The sequence below is a fragment of the Lepisosteus oculatus genome, chromosome 1 (genome assembly GCF_040954835.1).
Source record: "Lepisosteus oculatus isolate fLepOcu1 chromosome 1, fLepOcu1.hap2, whole genome shotgun sequence".
NCBI classification, from domain to species: domain Eukaryota; kingdom Metazoa; phylum Chordata; class Actinopteri; order Semionotiformes; family Lepisosteidae; genus Lepisosteus; species Lepisosteus oculatus.
In genome coordinates, this window is record NC_090696.1 from 35,972,904 (window position 1) to 35,991,458 (window position 18,555).

At 40.9% G+C, this 18,555-nt stretch overlaps 1 protein-coding gene across 8 annotated transcripts in view; it reads left to right on the forward strand.

Annotated features, from left to right (window-relative positions):
• Positions 1-18,555, forward strand: part of LOC102682430 (La ribonucleoprotein 1B) — a 62,929-nt gene that overhangs the window by 39,139 nt on the left and 5,235 nt on the right. For 4 of the 8 annotated variants that reach the window (XM_015344888.2, XM_015344890.2, XM_015344894.2 and 1 more), the window contains 10 exons: positions 1,108-1,242; positions 1,762-1,930; positions 4,854-4,998; positions 5,604-5,781; positions 7,489-7,661; positions 11,354-11,512; positions 13,942-14,292; positions 16,442-16,565; positions 17,578-17,789; positions 18,256-18,362. In XM_015344888.2, coding sequence (XP_015200374.1) covers positions 1,108-1,242; positions 1,762-1,930; positions 4,854-4,998; positions 5,604-5,781; positions 7,489-7,661; positions 11,354-11,512; positions 13,942-14,292; positions 16,442-16,565; positions 17,578-17,789; positions 18,256-18,362 — 1,753 coding nt within the window. The remainder of the gene's footprint in view (positions 1-1,107; positions 1,243-1,761; positions 1,931-4,853; positions 4,999-5,603; positions 5,782-7,488; positions 7,662-11,353; positions 11,513-13,941; positions 14,293-16,441; positions 16,566-17,577; positions 17,790-18,255; positions 18,363-18,555) is intronic. The other 4 variants (XM_015344889.2, XM_015344892.2, XM_015344891.2 and 1 more) reach the window with 4 other exon arrangements.

Consider the following 18,555-nt stretch of genomic DNA (forward strand, 5'->3'; position numbering starts at 1 on the left):
AACGTTTTACAGAAACAGTGCTTCTTGTCATAAAAATCACGATGTGAAAATGGAGTATTTTAAAAGGCAGGTTTGTCTTATCTTTACCTGAATACACTCTTCCTTAGTTCTGGATTTATAACTATATGGAGCTCGGGGTCAGAGCTAGCATTGTATGCTTATTGCCTGTATTGACGATCATGTACAATATTACATGAGATACTGTTCCACTTTGGTGTGTAGGAGAACTTTAATATGCCTCTACTTCCCACAGTTCATTGCTGACTGGAAGATTCATTATAGCAGCTCTTATATCAGACACGCAGGCTGGCTTGGGTTCTCTTTCATGGTTGGTGTGACAGAGGCCTTACTGGCATATTTACAGTATTTCCTCTCCAGATCTCACAATGCCATAATAAAGGACTGCACAGTGAAACTTGAACTATAAAGCTTGTGAAAAGGTTAGCAGAAGGGATTTTTCTGATTTAGTCTCTGAAACAGGACTGATTAAGTGGTGGAGGTTTACATCATGAAGCGTGTTTAACATGCAATGATGCTTAACCTCAGCTAATGTTTTTATTTCTTTTCCCTCAGCTTAGCCCAGCTGAGACAGCAAAGGGCATCTGAATCATCCCACTGTTTTGCATCCCTTATCTGTCCTAAAACTTTGATAGCGTTCTCCCCTTTTGACTGCTTTTTATTTTAACAGATTAAGCTGGGCTTTCCATTTTTAACACAGCTCTGTCTGGCAGCCCGGGCCAATTCAAATTTCTTTCTAAAATTCAGGTTTTAAGAAATGTTTCATCTTCCACCTTCTCTGATATAGATGCCAGCACTGAAGGAAGAAGAGGTAGTCTGAAATGTTTGTTGCCAAACCTGGGGTACATGATCTACCAGAGGTCTGTAGAAATAAGCTAATGGAGCAATTGGTTGGCGTTTCTTTGAAAATCAAAATGAACAATTCGACCGTGAAACACCTGTCAGCCCTGACTCATCTTGCCAGTCCTTACAGCGCACGGCTGCAGACGGGGCGACGAGAGTCTCTGTGACCGGACAGGGACCTGTGAGATGTGGGAGGCTTGAGGGTTATGTCACCTGCCTTCTGCGTCTGTCCTTTTCCTCCCCAAGGCTGGCGGCGTGAGCGCAGGGAGGACCTGGACGAGGTGTCGAGCGTCCGCAGCGAGGGCGCTAACCTGAGGGGAGGCTTCCGAGGCCGGGGCAGGGGTCGAGGGCGGGTGAGAGGGCGTGGCAGAGGTCCGCACAGTGAGTACCACCCTTCCCCACAGCGCGACCCGTCACCAAGGCCTTCAGCAGGGCAGATGCGGGTCTTAGTTGGCTTCTCTGGGTTTCTACGGGGGGAGCTCTGCTCTGTTCAGAGAAGCTTCCGGGTCGAAAGACTGTTGGAACACCTGTGGAGAAAGTGATGGGATTGACAGCAAAAAGAGGTGTAAAACTAACTAAATCATTCATTTAAAACCAGAAACTCATTTCTCAGCAAGAGGAGTAGGAAGTTCCTGTTTTGTTGTTCTTTTAAAATTTGCGATGGTGTAAAAACAGAGCTATTTAGGATTTTTAAATTTTAATTAGATTTTTTTGCTTTTAAATTTAAGAGGCAGATTTAGACATCAAAGACTAGCTGCTGTCATCCCCTCAACTTTATCAGTTTCACTTTCAAGCCATGTGGCTACTGTTTGGCTTTGTCTGTTCAACATGTTCAGGTGATGTTGTAGCTTGTGTGTAGGCCTCGCTGAGTGTCGGTCCTGCTTTGTGAACCCCCCGCAGTGCACTACGACTACCCTTATGGGTATAGAGAGCCATACATGGAGGCTTCTGATGTACAGTACCAGGGTGAATACAGCACCAACATGATGTATTACTACGACGATGGCACCGGAGTGCAGGTGTACCCTGTGGACGAAAATCTACTGAAAGAGTACATCAAGCGACAAATGTGAGTGAAAGCTTCTTACATGTGATATTTCTAAAGGTTTCAAAACATCTCATGCGTCGGCCAGACTACAGGGTGTTGACAAGCATTTTCTTTATTTGCGGGGTTTTGCCCAAGCCTGTTACACCTCTTCAGCTGTGAATGCAGTGCAGTCCAGTGCAAATAATCCTCTGTGACCAAAGCCCAGTGAATCCAAAGGCAGTTAAAATTTAATCTGTCTGTGAGCTCTGATCTCTCTTGATCCTTCCTTGGCACCCCTGGGTTTTCATACTGGAGGCCTTAGCATTTTTCCAATACAGAAATTAATTACTTTCTGTATTTTCCATGCGTTCCTAAGACTTTTCCAGGCTTGAAGGTTATATATTGAAGGATTTCATTTTATTTTACTCTAATAAGATAAGATCACTTTATTTATATACAATTTCTTGTATAAGGAATTTGACTTTTCGCATATCCTCAACTTGCTCTCCATGAGACACATAGAGAGGGAGAGAAGCTTGGAGTCAGAGCACAGGGACAACCATTTATACGGCGCCCCTGGAGCAGCTGGGGTTAAAGGCCTTGCTCAGGGGCCCATGGGAGTAGCATTCCTCTGCTGGCCGTGGGATACGAACTGGCAGCCTTCCAGCCACAGGCGCCGATCCTTAGCCTCAGAGCCACCACACCACCCTTAATATTGTCCTGTCCTTTGTCATGCTTTGGAGACCTTGACATTAAAAAACAGATACACAACATTTATAAGCCCTTCACTGTTCATTTAAAAAGTATTATTCTTGGATCTCCGGTATATGCTATAACACAGCTCATACAGTAGTTAAGGCAGTTTTTTAAACAATACTTATAAGAAGGGAAAGCAAGACAATTTTCTTACATTGTTCATGCAGAATTATCAGTGGGATACCAGTGGCTATCAATATGAAGCCTCACTTTTCTTGCAAAAATGATTTATGATATTTAAGACAAATGTGATTCCCAGTACACAGTCCCTTAGCATACCTCCCTGAAATCTTCTTGCATAACACTGCTAGTTCCCTAAAGGGTTGATTTAAGGTTACTCTTCACTATAAATCTATATATATATAATTCTCAAGTACTCAAGTTTTAATAACATGACTAGAGTCATTTTCATTTTTATTGTTGCAGCTGATGAAAGGTAACAGTAGGTTAAACATTTTCTCAAGGTCACCTTCAAAAACTAAATGCTGATAAGTGAAACAAGCTGCACTGTTTGTATCATTTATTGAAAAGCCTGAATTCCATCAGTAGTCAGAAAGGAGACCGTTACATTGTTAGTAATAAGGTCAGACCTGCTCTCCTCCAGAGTAGTCAGTACACATTCAGTAAGTATTTGTTAAAGCCTTTGATGTACCCTTTCTGTCCAGCAGGAGGTGTCCTTATCCTTAGTTAACTGGTTGTAATCTGAGAGAATTGAATGCTAGAAGGCTTTTGGTGTTCTAGAATTAGCTCTCTGAGCACAGCAGGCAAAATAACTTCTCTTACTACAGTCTGAGGTGCAGAGATGGTGCCTCAATAAGCACAATTTGAGGTAGGAGCTAAGAAAGTGATGGGTTCGGGATGTATTAAGTCAGTGTCAGCTGTGTTACTAGCAGCAACAGAAAACACTTTTTGGTTCTGATTATCTAGTCATTCTCACCTGATAAAATACGCTTGGCGACAGTGGTAGAAAATCTGCAAAGAGTGTTTTATTCCTATTACTAGATACCTGTTTGTTTACTTAAATCATTATTTTTGCTGTGCACAAAATACCATATTAAATGCTGGCCTTTTATATTAGCTCACTGATTTCAACATGCATGTTTATTGATTCAAAATGTTATCTCTGCTTTTTAAAACTGATAATAGCTGTAATGCATTAGGTCTTGCAAATTAAATATTTCCACAGATCTGTTCAATAAAACACACTTATTCCTTTTTTTCTTAAGTTCCTTTCCTGTGTCTATACTTATATGAGTCATTTAATTGTAGTTTTTGTCTCTGTACAAAAAATAAATATGAATCATTTCAGGTTTCAAAACTTTCCACCCTCTAGTCAAAATTAGAAAACACAATTGCAGGTGTGAGAGTTGTTAAAATATTTGACAACAGACAAAGCTGACAAGCTGGCCTATAAGTATTGAATTTCCTACTGTCCAGAATTCAGATATTCAAAAAGAGGAATAATACCAATTAGATAAGTACTATTTCAAATAACAAAGATGAAGATGAAAGTTTTAGTTATGAAATACAGAAGGGCTGCAAACGAGAATTTCACTTTTCTTTTTAATCATGCTTTTGTGAGAAGAGAATCTAGAATGTAAAATATAGTTTGTCGGTGTAGTGGTATTAATTATCCTTTTTTCTGCTGAGTGCAAATTATTTGCTTTCTCACCTTAGTCCCGTCTGTCAGCTTTTAAGTGTTTTTAACAAAATGCTCCTACTGTTATAGTCAGCCTGCCTCCTAAATGCAGATCAGGAAGTTGAAGTATTAAAGAAAATAAATAGAATGAATATACAGTACAATTAAAATGGCACCCTTTTACATTAAAAACCTCTTTTTAAAGCCAAATCTATATTGCGACTGATATTTTAGTGTATATCACTACATGTTATCTACATATAATTGTAGATAATATAGATCTATTTTATAGTGTCGTATTAGACTTTTCTTTTTGGGAGCCCTAAGAACATAAAGAACTGTTTATGACGGCCATTCTTTTTTGGTGATAATTAGCTAATATTGTACATCTAAGGATCTCGCCCAGTTGCTTCTTCAGCAACAAAATTACATTTTCTGATTGTGTGAAAAGAACTGAGAAATCATAACATTTACATGTTTGAAAGTAGACATGCAGTGTAACCCAGTTTTGCGTTTTTTGTAATTTGTTGAGAAATGATTCCTGCTGTTCTTCCTCTGTGTTTGTCGCAGCGAGTACTACTTCAGCCCGGAAAATCTGGAAAGGGACTTCTTCCTGAGGAGAAAGATGGATGACAAAGGCTTCCTTCCCATCTCCCTCATAGCCAGTTTTCATCGCGTACAAGCACTCACAACAGATGTCAGTCTCATCTTTGAGGTAACCTTCCCAAACATAGCTCGAAACCAGTCCGATCTGGTGGCACAATTGAAATTTGGAATCTAGTGAGTGTCTAGTGAGTTATCAACACTCATTTCTGTTGATAACGTTCAAAGCTTTTTAAGAAAGTGCGTAATTTGCTTCATTTCACTGTTGCCTAACAAAGTTCAATTAACACTAAATTTCTGAGCAAAAAGGGAAAACGTTTCACCACAACAGTTTTACCTCTGGCTCAGGCTGTGCTGTTGAATATTCAGAAAATGAAAAAAGAAAAGCTTTATGAACCAGTCTGTAAATGTTATGACATTTGGGTTAAGTGGGCAGGTGATGCATAGTTACTTCAAGAAAAAATGACGCTCAAATTGGCTTTTTCAATTTTTGTGTGCTTTTCATAAAGTTGACCAGGAATGTAATGGACAAACAAGATGTGTGGAAAGTGAAGATTTGAATAATGGGGGCAATGTCTTGTGGTAAAAAAGACAACACAATGGCAGTGTGTTGTCCATCTTGAAGGATCTGAGTTCATATGGGGCAGGACGTCAGTGGGTACAGGGGGTAGGCAGGTGAGGACTCGGTCTAGTCTCAGGGTGTGCTGCTGTGGCCAGGCTCTGAAGGACAGCACCGAGGTGGAGCTGACCGACCAGAAGATCCGGACGAAGGTGGAACCGGAGCGCTGGCCCATTCCTGGCCCCCCCACCCTCGATGCACCCCGAACCGACTTCTCCCAGCTCATTAACTGCCCTGAGTTCATACCAGGTCAGGCCTTCACCTCACAGGCCACCGGTGAGTAAGACAACTCTCTGGCTCCAGCGCCAGAACTGAATCCTTGATTGGCAGCTTCAGTAACATAAAACTGAGATTTGTGGACAGCACAGTGTACTGAGGTCAGCTTGTTACTGTATTCATTGGAGTGGCGGGACACTCCTTCATACTTCATTTAATCTTATTTTAAATTAGTTTCGCTCAAGCAGTTTTCATAATAAAATTTATTGTAAAAAACGCTGTAGAAGTCGGTTACTGTTAGTAAGCACTGTATGCGAAGTATAAAGAGAAGCTTTGTTCTGTTAGAACAGGAAATATATATTGCACTGATTTTTAGAAGAAAAAGCAGGTGGGTTTGGGTATTGATTGAATGTGTTATGGTGTTGTGATTAATTGATCGTTATAACATGGATATATATTATATATCCTGTGCCCTTTCTGTGGGCTCATCTTGATGACAGCACATGTGCTCCTGCTGCTTGAGTAGAAATGGGTGTTGTGGAATTAAATGTTACATGTTTGGGCCTGACTTGAGCCCCATTGAACATGAGCTGGGATGTGGCATGGTTAATAAGCTATGTATTCATCCAGGCTCTATAAGAGAAATATGGCAGAATCCCAAAAGACCACATCTGCTATCTGCTTCAAAATGTCTTGCATGTAGAGTTTGTATGGCTTCCAATGCTGGCAACACACGCTACCACCAGATTGTAACAATAGACCGTTGTGGGCATACGTTGATGACAAATGTGAATCAGCATATGAATTTACCTATATCAGGTACATTCAATTAAAATTTGTGCACCTAATAAAAAAAAGTAATTTTCTAATAATCACTTTGTGTTATCACTGATGATAACTTTGTGTATTTGTTTCAATTATAAATATTTTTTTGATGCTCAAATTTTTGCTCCACATTTTAAATGATGCAATGATGTATATAGTCCTAACTATTTTATTTGAGTTTGAGGAATAAACCAAGCTCTGAAAACATGAAAACTGGCTTTTGTGATGGACGGTTGAACTCCAGTGTGCTTTTCCTCTTCATTATAGAATGACTGTGGTCGGTAAAGCACAAGGCTTCTTAAGTATACTCCTTCTAGACGTCGGCAAGCTTTTTTCAGTCTGGCTTCAGCTCTAGTGTTTTTCCTAAATCTGGAGTAAAATTCTTAATAGGCAGTAATTTTTCATTTCAAAATTTAAATGTCTTATAGCTAAACAACAACATAAATGCACTGACGAAAATCTTTTGTTGTGGAAGACTCGCACTGACATTCACATGATTAATATACATTTTGCCAAGCAGCGGGCACTTAATGTAAAATGACACAACGAACTGATCTGAGGGCGTTTTTGCAGTACAGGACTGAAGCTTAATTAAACGGGACAATAAATACAAGCCTGTGTGAGACAATAACAAGTTACAGGTGTCTGATAAGTGTCAGCCAGTAAGCTTAGACATTTGGAATGGCTGTACTTGGTCTTGGACAAGCTGAGACAAAGATCTTGGTCTCACTTATTGGTGTTACCATCTGGTTCTCTTTAATTAGTGTTGTCTTCTGACACCAGGTCAGTCTCTGTATTAAGCTGGGCTGAAAAAGGCGTACAGGAATTTGCATGTTAAAAAAACAGTCTGTACAGATGTTAATCCTAATTTTCCAAAGCCTCTGTGGATAGGCAAGTGGAGCGGATCTTCTGACCATTGCGTGCTCTTCTGTGGCTATGCAGGGTCTGCTCCCAGTTCTCCTAGAGCAGCCAGCACAGGGATAATGAGGAAGAGTGTGGAGCCCAGCAACCTGCAGAGCATGTCCAAGGGCTTGTCCACCAGCCTGCCCGACCTGGAGTCTGAGCCCTGGATAGAGGTCAAGAAACGCCACCGGCCCTCTCCCGCCAGGCCTAAGGTAAGCTGCTCCTGCAGGACAGCCGTGGTTTTTATTCATCATCATTCCAGCAAAGGCTTTCAGAGCATTCAGAAATTAAGCCACCTTGCTGTTGCTCAATCTGTTTCCTCTACAAGAATTGTGACTATGTGTTGTGCTTCAAGCAAACCCTGTATATTGTAAATCCCTTGCTATTTATACATCTGATTGGTTAAAATGTTCTCATGTTAAATGTAGCAATACCATTAATTACCTTCAAGGAAATCCTCAGCATTGATATTTGCTCTAGTTATATATTACCTTTTCCAGTTACTCAGACATTGATTCATACTGTAAGTGCACATTCACCTCTGAACTGCATTAAAGGTTTGTAAAGACCACTGCTTTCTTGATCAAGAGTGTTTATGGTGTAATGGTCAAAATTACTGAACACTTATATTTTCTTATCTCACTAAATACAGCAGAAATAGTGCATGTAAGTAACACTTGTGTCAGTTAGTTAAAAGAGATTTTTCCAAACCTATCCAGCCTTAAATTAGTTTACTTCACTTCACTTTAACCCAGCATTCCTGTTTTATACCACTCCATTGAGATATTCCTGCAAAACGCAATAAAAGAAAAACTGTGAGGAGTAAGAGGTCTTGTTATTCATGTTATTAGATGCAGAATGGCTGCTGTGTTCTCAGATTTGACTGAAGTTCAAGAGTTGAATTGTATCTCTAGGGTTTGATTTGCTTTAGCGATGCTGGTGCCATTGAAGTGTGAAACGTTTTCTTTGGTTCTCCTAACGACACTGTACTAGGCAACTACAGAAGCTGACAAGTGACATTTATTTTCTGTGCTTCTATCCTGAAAGTGAAGCTGGAATAGAAACTGGCAAGAAAACAGTACAGTTTTTGCTCTTTCTATACTGCAGTTTTGCCACATGTCGCTACCATCTACCAAAAAGAATTTCAGTGGTCAGTAATGTCTAATGGTTGGATCAAAATCAAACTACTGGGGAAATTCACAAGTCTTCAAAGTGTTTCAGCACAAATCACTTTAGAGAGTAACACTATAATTGTAATAGTTAAGTTGAATATGATTTGCAATTGGGAGCAGCCATGTGCTAATTAGTCAGTTTAAGAACTGCATTCTTTCAAGTGTGTTTGCCGAAATGTGACCAGCTGGACTACAGTAGATGAAAAATCACTGACTTACTGTGGCAGTGTCTGATGTTCTGTCATTTCCACCTGAGTGTGTTGATCATCACCTGGTCACCTGTCAAGAGTTATTTAGAAACAAGTATGCAAATGTACCCTTAGTTGTTAGAAATTTACTATAGCTAGGGTGTTTCTGAACTCAAGTCCTGAGTGTAGATGGAAGTCTAGACCAGCAAGCTGATCAGTGACACACTCCAGTTAGCACTGGTGATCAAGAGCACAACTGGAGTGAAAGCTAACAGGCAAAGGAGTCCCTCGGGATGAGGATTAAGAATCTCTGTTTCAAAGCAGTGTCTCCTCCTATGCTGGCGAATTGCATTGGACATTTTGGTGTAGCGGGGATCTAATGATCGATCAATACTAGTTTTATTTCAGTTAATTAACATTGGAATGACTCGAATGTCCTGGTCTCAGTTTATGAATGCAGGATTATTACTTGATAACATCCCTGGATTTGTTTTCTTGCAGTGTATTTTTTCAGTCTATATACCATTACTAGATGAAGGCCTTCGCCAAGCCTGCTGATGCTGCTGTATTGTTACCTGCATTTATTTGTCAGGATTAGTCTACTGTAATCCTTATTTAACTGGGAGATCTGCTAAGGCACTATGGAGGCTTCAGCACATCCCCATAGCTTTCTGGGTAATGTAGTTTTGCAAGGACCTCTCATCACACTTCAGCTTGTAGTGAACTTCAAGGTTCTCCTGCTAATGTATAACACAGTAAATGAACTATCTTCAGATTATTTAAGAATTTATTGCATGTGTGTAGACCAGCAAAAGTTCGGGCTCCACACATTGGTCTGTACATCCACCTCTTTGTTGCAGTCCATTAGAGAATGTGTGATTAGACATTTTCAAAAGCTGCTTAAAGACCTGTTAAAGCTTTTTTCTTTTCTCTTTTGTCTTACGGTGGTGATGTTTTACAGTGCTTTGGGTTTTGTCTTTGCAAACGGCTTATTTTTGATTGTCCGTATTATTTAGAAGACTGTCTTTGACTGGCAGTTAGCTACAGTAGGTGTATTTAAAAACCGCTGAACCACAGAACAGCAATGATGAGTTTTAATATTTTTCATGGGTAATAATAATATTGGTGGTAGCAAGAAGTGCCTTTTAGATGGAAACATGTTGCACATGATTTTCTGCATGTGAATGAGTTATGGGCTGAGGATTGTTTTCTCAAGATAAAACATTGCAGATTAAATCCTGAGCTAAAATGTCATTAGGACTTCTTAGCCTTTTGGTTGTATAAATTGCCTTTGAGAACTTTAAGCTAATCCATCCTTCAGAATGTCTGTAGTTTCAGTACTTGCAGTTGTTTAAGCAGTTTCCCATTTAATACTGTTTTTGGAAGTTGTTAGTGGGTATGAATATTCTGAGAAACTTTTAATTTTAGCAGATATAGTTGGGGGGGGGGGGGAGGCCAATGTTTGTGATTTGACAACATTTCATTTAACTGGTTCTGAAGGGTTAATTTGCAGTTCCAGCATTAGAAAGTAGCTGGAATGTAAGATGTACCTTGTTGTAAAAATAAGTATTATAATAGCTGGAGATATTAATGACAGCAATATATAACTAGATAAACTTTGTTTAAGTCTTTGTTTTGGCATCAGTCTAATGGCCTAGACTAAACTTTTTTTTTGTTTTGTTAAAACCTGCATAATTGTCACAAAATCAGAATCAGAATAGTAATATGTGAAAAGTAAAATAATGTGTTCCTTTTTTAAATATGGTTTATACTGTTTTCTGAGTAAACTAGTTACAGGTTTAAACCTGGGCACAGATCATAGCCAAAAAAGCTCTGTAAATAGAAGAGTAAAGTAATCCAATCATCAGCATATTGAGATCTGTTTTGATGTCACTGACTCACTTTCACCAGTGAAATTGTAGAAAGATTCCAGTATTTTGAGTTACTCACATTTGTAATTGACTTATTTATTCTTGGGACAGAGAAACCAGATTGGTACTACTGTTGTAGATATGTGCATGTTTAGTAGCACTATGCACTTAACTGTGGCTAAAATCAGTTAGACAGTACTAGTAACTTTTTTCTTCCAATCACCTGCAGTTGATTGAAATGTTATGGGTTTTGTTTGACAAGCAGTGAAGAAAATGTCTGTTGAGAGATGTAAATATTCATCACGAGACAATAACCTTCTAATTTTAACCAAATTCTGCTTTAGTTTCTCCTTTTTTGTGTACTTTGTAACAATGACATCACACTAGCCCATTCTGTTTAGCGTGCTGTGCAGCAATGACATCACACTAGGCCATTCTGTTTAGCGTGCTGTTTAACAATGACATCACACCAGCCCATTCTGTTTAGCGTGCTGTTTAACACTGACATCACACTAGCCCATTCTGTTTAGCATGCATTGTTTTTTTTTCTTGTTCTTCATTGCTTTAACTGGAGATCAAAGCTCTCCTTTACAAATCTGTTTCTTCATTTTTTTTGGCCCTTCATCCCTTCTTTTTCTGTTCATACCACATCTTTCTCTCTGTCTGTCTGCAGGATGTTGATATTGCTCTGTCCAGTAATAACCCCCCACGCCCTGACACCAAGACGGAGTCTGTCCCTGCTGCAGTTGAGTATTGTGATGTCCAGACATGGATGTTGTTCCCTGCGGAGAAGACCACAGAGGTCTTCCTCCCAGCAGTCCTCCAGACCCAAGTACTGTCACCCGAAAGAAAGATCCAGTCGCCTCAGACACCTTTCCTGCTTTGTGTGCAGGAAACATTTTATACCTAATAATAAAAAAAAAATACTTGATGATTTTTAAGATTGGTGTTGTTTGTAAATTACCTTAAATTTTGTTTCCTGCAGTACTCCCAGACTGCACCCTCAAGTTGAGGGGTCTGGAGAAGTACCAATATTTCTCATTAAATGTATCTTTCAACCCTGCCCACCATTTAGAGTGGCAAGAGATTAGTATGTACTGATGCACTCATCAATAATAACTATATTTAATGTGTTATCTTTAGTAATGTGCCTGTATTTGCCATCCACTAGTCTGTGTGATTAAAAACTCTGTACTTGGAGTTGTTGATCTTTGCTATTAATGTTGCAGGATCTGTAGAAGCCCAGAAGTTTATCTGTATACATATGTAGCAACCACAGATCACTCAGAAATATGTCTCAAAGACTAAAGGCTCGTGTGTAATTCACATTGCCAGTGACAGAAGTCATAATGTGGGCGTGAGGGACTCAACCAGGTTGAGCTCTGTGATCACAGGTTCGAGCCCTGTCATGTCATTAGCTGAGTGTGTCTGGATTTCCCAAGGGGAGGTGCACAGTTGGCTGAGTGCTGGCCAGATATTTCTCTCTCTGTGACTGCGTGACCTCCACAGCCGCCAGGCTGCTTGCAGGCCTGTGGCACTGGCACTAGCTCCTTCAATCGGCTCTCAACCTCTGCTGCAGGGCTGTGGTGTGTTAACAAATCATCACCTCCTCATTCCTCCCATGTGGTCATTTTGCAGGGATCGCAGCTGCAAGTCGAGATTGGGGGGGGGGGAACACTTGAGTATTCCAAATTGGTTTGGGATAGAAATGATTAGGTGATCCTAAAATTATAAAAAACAATGACCATTTTACTGTACATATACGTGTATGAGCAAATCAAATTCATTACACAAAGAAGATTGTCCAGATGTATAGGTTGCATTGAGATTACAGGTCTGTTTAGTGGTTCTCTTTAACTCTTTACGTATAGTCATTTTTCTGCCCTTTTGTAACCATTTTCACTTATTTCCGTGTGACTCCTTCGCAATTTGTGCTACAGTATATGCATGTTGGGTTACATTTTTTGAACTACAGACACAAGGGAACACCCTCTGATCTGATGCATATACCATCACATTCTGGCATCTTAGAGGCCGTAGTTTTCTCCCTGACTTGTATGTAATGGTTCCAAAGTTCAGAAGATACTATACCATCCACAAATCACAGATGATTTGATTGAGCAATGGAATTGAGGCATAGAACCCCTGTCATGTGACACGGGCCTAATGTAAAGGTTATCCCTTCACACTGAGAAGGAACATGTCTGGATTTTGGAACAAACACTGAGCCACATACTGTAGCTGTGTTTTACAAAGCTCAAGTAATACAAATGTAAAAATCGAGGTGCTATCCCCCTAAAATACATTCGGCTGAGATGAAAGAGAAAATGAGTAAGTGCGAAAAAAAAACTGTTTTCTATTTTCATCATTCATGCAACTAGTACAAAAGGCTGTTTGAAACTGTACCTTTAAATCAAGGAAAATAAGTAGGAGGAAGTTGTCAGGTCACCGCCAATATGAATACTGTACGTCTGTTGTACAGTACCCCTGTGATTATAAACATGTTTGAACATTTTTTAATTGAGATTCTTCAACCTTATTAAACACCCGCATGCAGCCTTTACCGTCCATAATCACAGGAATACAAATGTCTAGGCTGTGTCCTGCTTTTGTTGTCTTATTGTATGCAAAGGAAAAAGATAAGCAACACTTTAATCATTAAGGAAAGTGTATTGGCTCCAGCAAGTCTGATTCTTTGTGTACATTATTGTAAGTGTGTGCTGAAGTCATGGCAAGTGTTTAATATAACTTCCACTTCTAATGAACCAACAAACTTGGATAGAATGTATGCTCTTTGATCAAGAAAAGCTTGTCTATTATAGGTTTAATGCTTGCTGGGATAGCTCTAACTCCCCAGCAATCCTCTATTGAATAAAAGTTAAGAATATGGATGGACGATAGGTTTAATTTATTTTTTCCCCCCATTATCATTGAACAGGCTAAGCTCTATCAGCTAACTTAAATCTAAAACCTTGATGATGATGACAAGTGTTCCTGTTTGTATCTAATTTCACATCACATGGTTTTTCACAATTGGAGACCTAGCAGAAAGAAGGGAGGGTATGAAAAGCATTCGCAATGGTTTCTGAAAAACCAGGGTCAGACATGTTATCTGCAGCTATTCCATTCCAAGTTAGAACCTTTGTCATACTTACAGCAGTGGGAAGTGTATTCTGTAGTCCAACAGTGGCACCATGCAAAAAACACTCATGTGCCATGTGCCAGAAAGATCCAGAGGGTTTTTTTTTCTCCCCCTTTCAGGAGAGCGCGCCCCCTCCAGAGCCCAGCCCAAAGACGGAGCCTGAGCAGGAAGAGCTGGACTTCCTGTTTGACGAAGAGATGGAGCACTTGGCTGGACGCAAGAACACCTTCACCGACTGGTCGGACGACGACTCCGACTACGAGATCGACGACCACGACGTCAACAAGATCCTCATCGTCACCCAGACTCCTCCTCACCTGCGCAAGCACCCGGGGGGGGATCGCACTGGCAACCACATCTCCCGCGCCAAGATCTCGGCCGACTTGGCCAAGGCCATCAACGACGGGCTGTACTACTACGAGCAGGACCTGTGGATGGACGAGAGCGAGACCGAGTACGCCACCATAAAAGTAAGCTGCCAGGCCAGCACCACCTGAGGCAGGGCATGCAGGGATACGCAGGAGAATGAAGGATTCCATGGTCATTGAATTCATCGGGTCTGCTGAGCAGATTCCGAATGTTCAGCTCATTTCACAACTGAACTGAGCCTAGACGTCAAAAGTGCAGTCACGTGGTGTTGGCACGACTGCCTCACAGCTTCAGGGTCCTGTGCGCAGTTCCAGCTTGGGGTGCCTCCTGTCTATGTGGAATGTTCTCCCCCCTTTGGCACTCCAGTTTTCCCTCCCACATTGCGAGATATGCAGGTTTCACTTAGATTTTAGCTGGGCTACCTTCAAGTTGCCCTTTGGTGGGGGAGAGATTTAGATGTTCATGGGCATTTCATACTTGCGGGGTGGGGCACGGGTGGGGAATTTTGTTTTTCTCAGTACAACCTCCTGTACTGCCAAGATAGCAGTATTATTAAGGCTTCTGTCAAGTCTCATATTTATCTTTAACGTTTGGAAACTGTTAATTACATCTGGCGTCAGGCCTCCATTTCAAGAAACGGTACAGTGTTCTTTAATAGTGACCTAAATGGTTTTGGAAAAGCAACAGGTGAATAGTGATGGAAACTGTTAAGTCACTGATGGCTGTTGTTCAAGGTTCTTTTCCAGATAAACAGTCTGGTATCTGCTTTTTTCCCCACCAGGTGGTAAAAACATATCTCTGAACAGATGTTTAGCAAGAGGTATTGCAGGTTTTAGAGCACATGTAAGCATCGGTATCAAAACCCCATCTGTTGCTCTCAGACACATTTTAACCACCACCTGCTGACCATATTTCCAAATGCCTTTTGATTTTATTTTTATATTCAGGTATGATAATGACAACATGGTAAAATGGTCCTACCAGTTGTCATGCATCTCTTATAGACAAATCAGTTCCTGACCACAAAACATACATTTAAAAATAACACTGTGATAAGAAAATGTAACATCTTCACACATTACAAATCTGAAATAAACTTCCCAGAATTTAGGTCCCCTTTTGTAAAAAATAGTGATTTTGTGACTTCTACGAGCGACTACCACCCTGGAGCGACTCACAAGAGCGACAGAGTCTGGTCAGCTGCGTTTTTTCACACTGATGATGAACTCCCACAGGACGTCTGCAAAAGATGCAGTAGTTTAGGTTCACCCAGGACTTGCTTACAAAACTGTGAACTGGTCTGAAATGTATGAGTGAAAAGACTTTTCTTGCTGCCCATTGCTGTATTTCCTTATTACACTTTAAGTGATGCTTAAAATTGAGATTTCTATTCTGACATATTGTTGATTTCTAAATAGAGACTACTTATTTCGAGAGTTGATTGAGCAAAAAGAATGATCCCTTTAATGCTGTAGACTAATCTTGCATTGTAGACTGGGACACTCCTTATGATTGTCTGTGGTAACTGAAAGTTAAGGAATATCGAAATCACTTTTGGCTCCGCCCCTCAAGCTGTACATCAATTCCCAGGACTAACATCTGTCACTAGAACCAACGGCAATAGAGCTGAAAAATGAGTGTCTGTATCAGACAAAAGCAAAAAAAATCCACCAAAATCCCATCTACCCTGTTCTCACACTTTGTAGGTATAAGAACAAAACCTTTTTTCTAGATTGATAACATTTCTAGATTTCCCTTTATCAATCTAACATCTTTTTTAAGAAAAAGGACCAACAAAATAAGGCTATTAAATTTGTGTCCATGTGGTGGTAACAGTGCAACACAATAGGACACTTCCTTTAACTTCTGTCATTTTGGAAAAACAAAGGTAAAACTACTAAAGAATTGGCTTTTGAAATGCCCCGAGATAGCAAAGAGAATGCATGGTCTTCACTCACAGCAATCCATCTGTCCATATTTGTAGCCTGGGTACTGTTGTGCTCCCAGAGTATATTTAGTAAAAGCAGAAAAAAAGATACAGATGACTGTACTCCAGCCTGGCCATCTTGTTCATCAGACTACTGCTTGCAGGATGTTAATCACCCGCCATGGATTTCATCTAGATTCTCTATACTGTCTATTAGCCCTTAGTGTCTCGGGCCTAGACTGTACCATTTCTAGTGTCTTGTTACTCATTTGACTTTGTATTGTGTGTGTTGCCTCCTATGTGTGTGTTTTTTTTTCCACCAGCAGGAGGTAGAGAACTTCAAGAAGCTGAATCTGATCAGCAAAGAGCAATTTGAAACCCTGGCCCCTGAACCTCCTATTGACCCCAACCAGGAAGTGCCCCCATGTCCCCCCAGGCCACAGTCAGGTACAAAAGACTGCTCGCTCTCCCTGCTCCTGCGTGACTGTAGACTCACTAAGACTGTTGACAACACCTGTGTTGTACAATAATCTTAAAACGGCTAAAAAGAAGAGGAGACAATTTGTCAAATTTCGCAATAATTTAATTGCTGAATCTCTTCCAGCCTTTTTACAGTGGATTCACAAGTGTCATCTTTTGCAATACAGCTTAAATGTTTAGTTCACACATCCTGTGCACCCAGTGATCAGTAAATGCACCTTCTTTTAAGGTCTACTTGATTCTTGTTCCAGTTGCAGTGCTTGAAGTAATCCATTAGTTGAAGAATCCACTTTGAAGATTTTGAATACTATAATCAAATCCACTCTTATTCTCTGCTGTTGAAGACTACCTAAACAACCGCAGAACCCAGACCATCGGCAGGACTGTGACAAGTGAATGTGCTGTAATAGGATAAGGATGTGCAGCAGTAGTGTGTTGGAACAAAATGTTTAAAATATTGACCTAATGCAGAAAATATCAGAAAATCATGTCAAAAGCATCAACTGTAAACGTTGAAAGATTACCTAAGTAGTACATCTGCATAGAAAACATACCAGAATGAAAAGATCTTAACTTCCAAATAGCTAAAGTGTGAATTGTCCTCCTAGTGTCGGTGACAGTTTACATGTCACGATTGCCTGTAGACCATAGGATATGAAGCTGCAGACTTCGTGCATTTGGAGGAGAGGCTGGTCAGTGGCAGGGGTCAGGTAGGAGAGGATGGAACGGGAACAAGTAAGCAGCCACCAGCAGAGAGGCAGGGCAGGAGGTAATGGGCAACAGGGAAGGACGAGGTTGAAGGTGGAAGGAGTGGTGCTGAGAAGAGAGCACCAGGCAGTGACAAGGGGCTGTATTGGGATGTCAAATGACTAAAAAAAACTTTCCACTAGCAGCTCATGTTCAGGCAGTGTTGCATGAGAATGTTCCTTGCTGTTGCCTGTTGGTTCTTCAAGCTTGTTTCTCCCTTTAATCGCTTTAGATTTAACAGAGGAGTTAGCAAACAAGCTGTTTGGTGCTGCCGAACCCCCAGTGTCTAATACTGCCCGCTCTTTGCCAACAACTGTGCCAGATTCTCCAGTAGCACACGCTGCCAGAACGCCCAAAACTCCCCGCACGCCCCGACTCCAAGACCCCAACAAAACTCCGCGTTTCTACCCTGTTGTCAAGGATGGAGGCAACATCGATGGAAAGGTACCAAAGAAATCCTGTGCCGAATCATGTGATGTAGCTCCATGAGCATTACATTTCTGCTCTGGCAGCTAAAAACATCTCGACCAAATCGCCTAGTAATGGCACTGGCTGATGCCTTGTGGCATCACAATACAGACAACACTGATGTTCCAGTAACTGGTTAGGTGATCAGCAACTCCTGAAGCAGAAGTGCATTGCAGTGTACTGTAGTTTTCTCTTTTTTTGCTTCATCAGAGTTTCTTTTTAAATGGGAGGAAACGGCTTTTGTTTTTGCAGATTGCTGCGTCTTCACAGGAAAGATTCCATCTGTTACTTTAGACCAAAAATTTCATTTGTTGGGATGTTCTTGTTCTTTCTGTCCCTTCAAATAGCAAAAAACCTTCCCAATATGTTTGTTTTTGTGAGTGAGGTAACTCCCTTATTTTTTTGGTGTTCACCCATGATTCACGTCTTCTCTCTGTCTCAGACCCCCAGGAAGAGGAAGACCAGGCACAGCTCTAACCCGCCGCTGGAGTGTCATGTGGGCTGGGTGATGGACTCACGGGAGCACAGGCCACGCACCTCCTCTGTCAGGTAATACCACGGGCTGCGGCTCCTTGAACGCCCTGTACATAGGAGTCTTTGTAATGTTACAACACCTGCCTGTGAGGGAAGAATACTTTTCCACCTGAAGGGAATGCCGTCGTGTCTGAGCCATCCGGGAAGTGCTGTGCCCACGGGTCTGGGCCAGAGTCCCTGCTCTGCGGTCGAGCTCTCACGCTGTGCG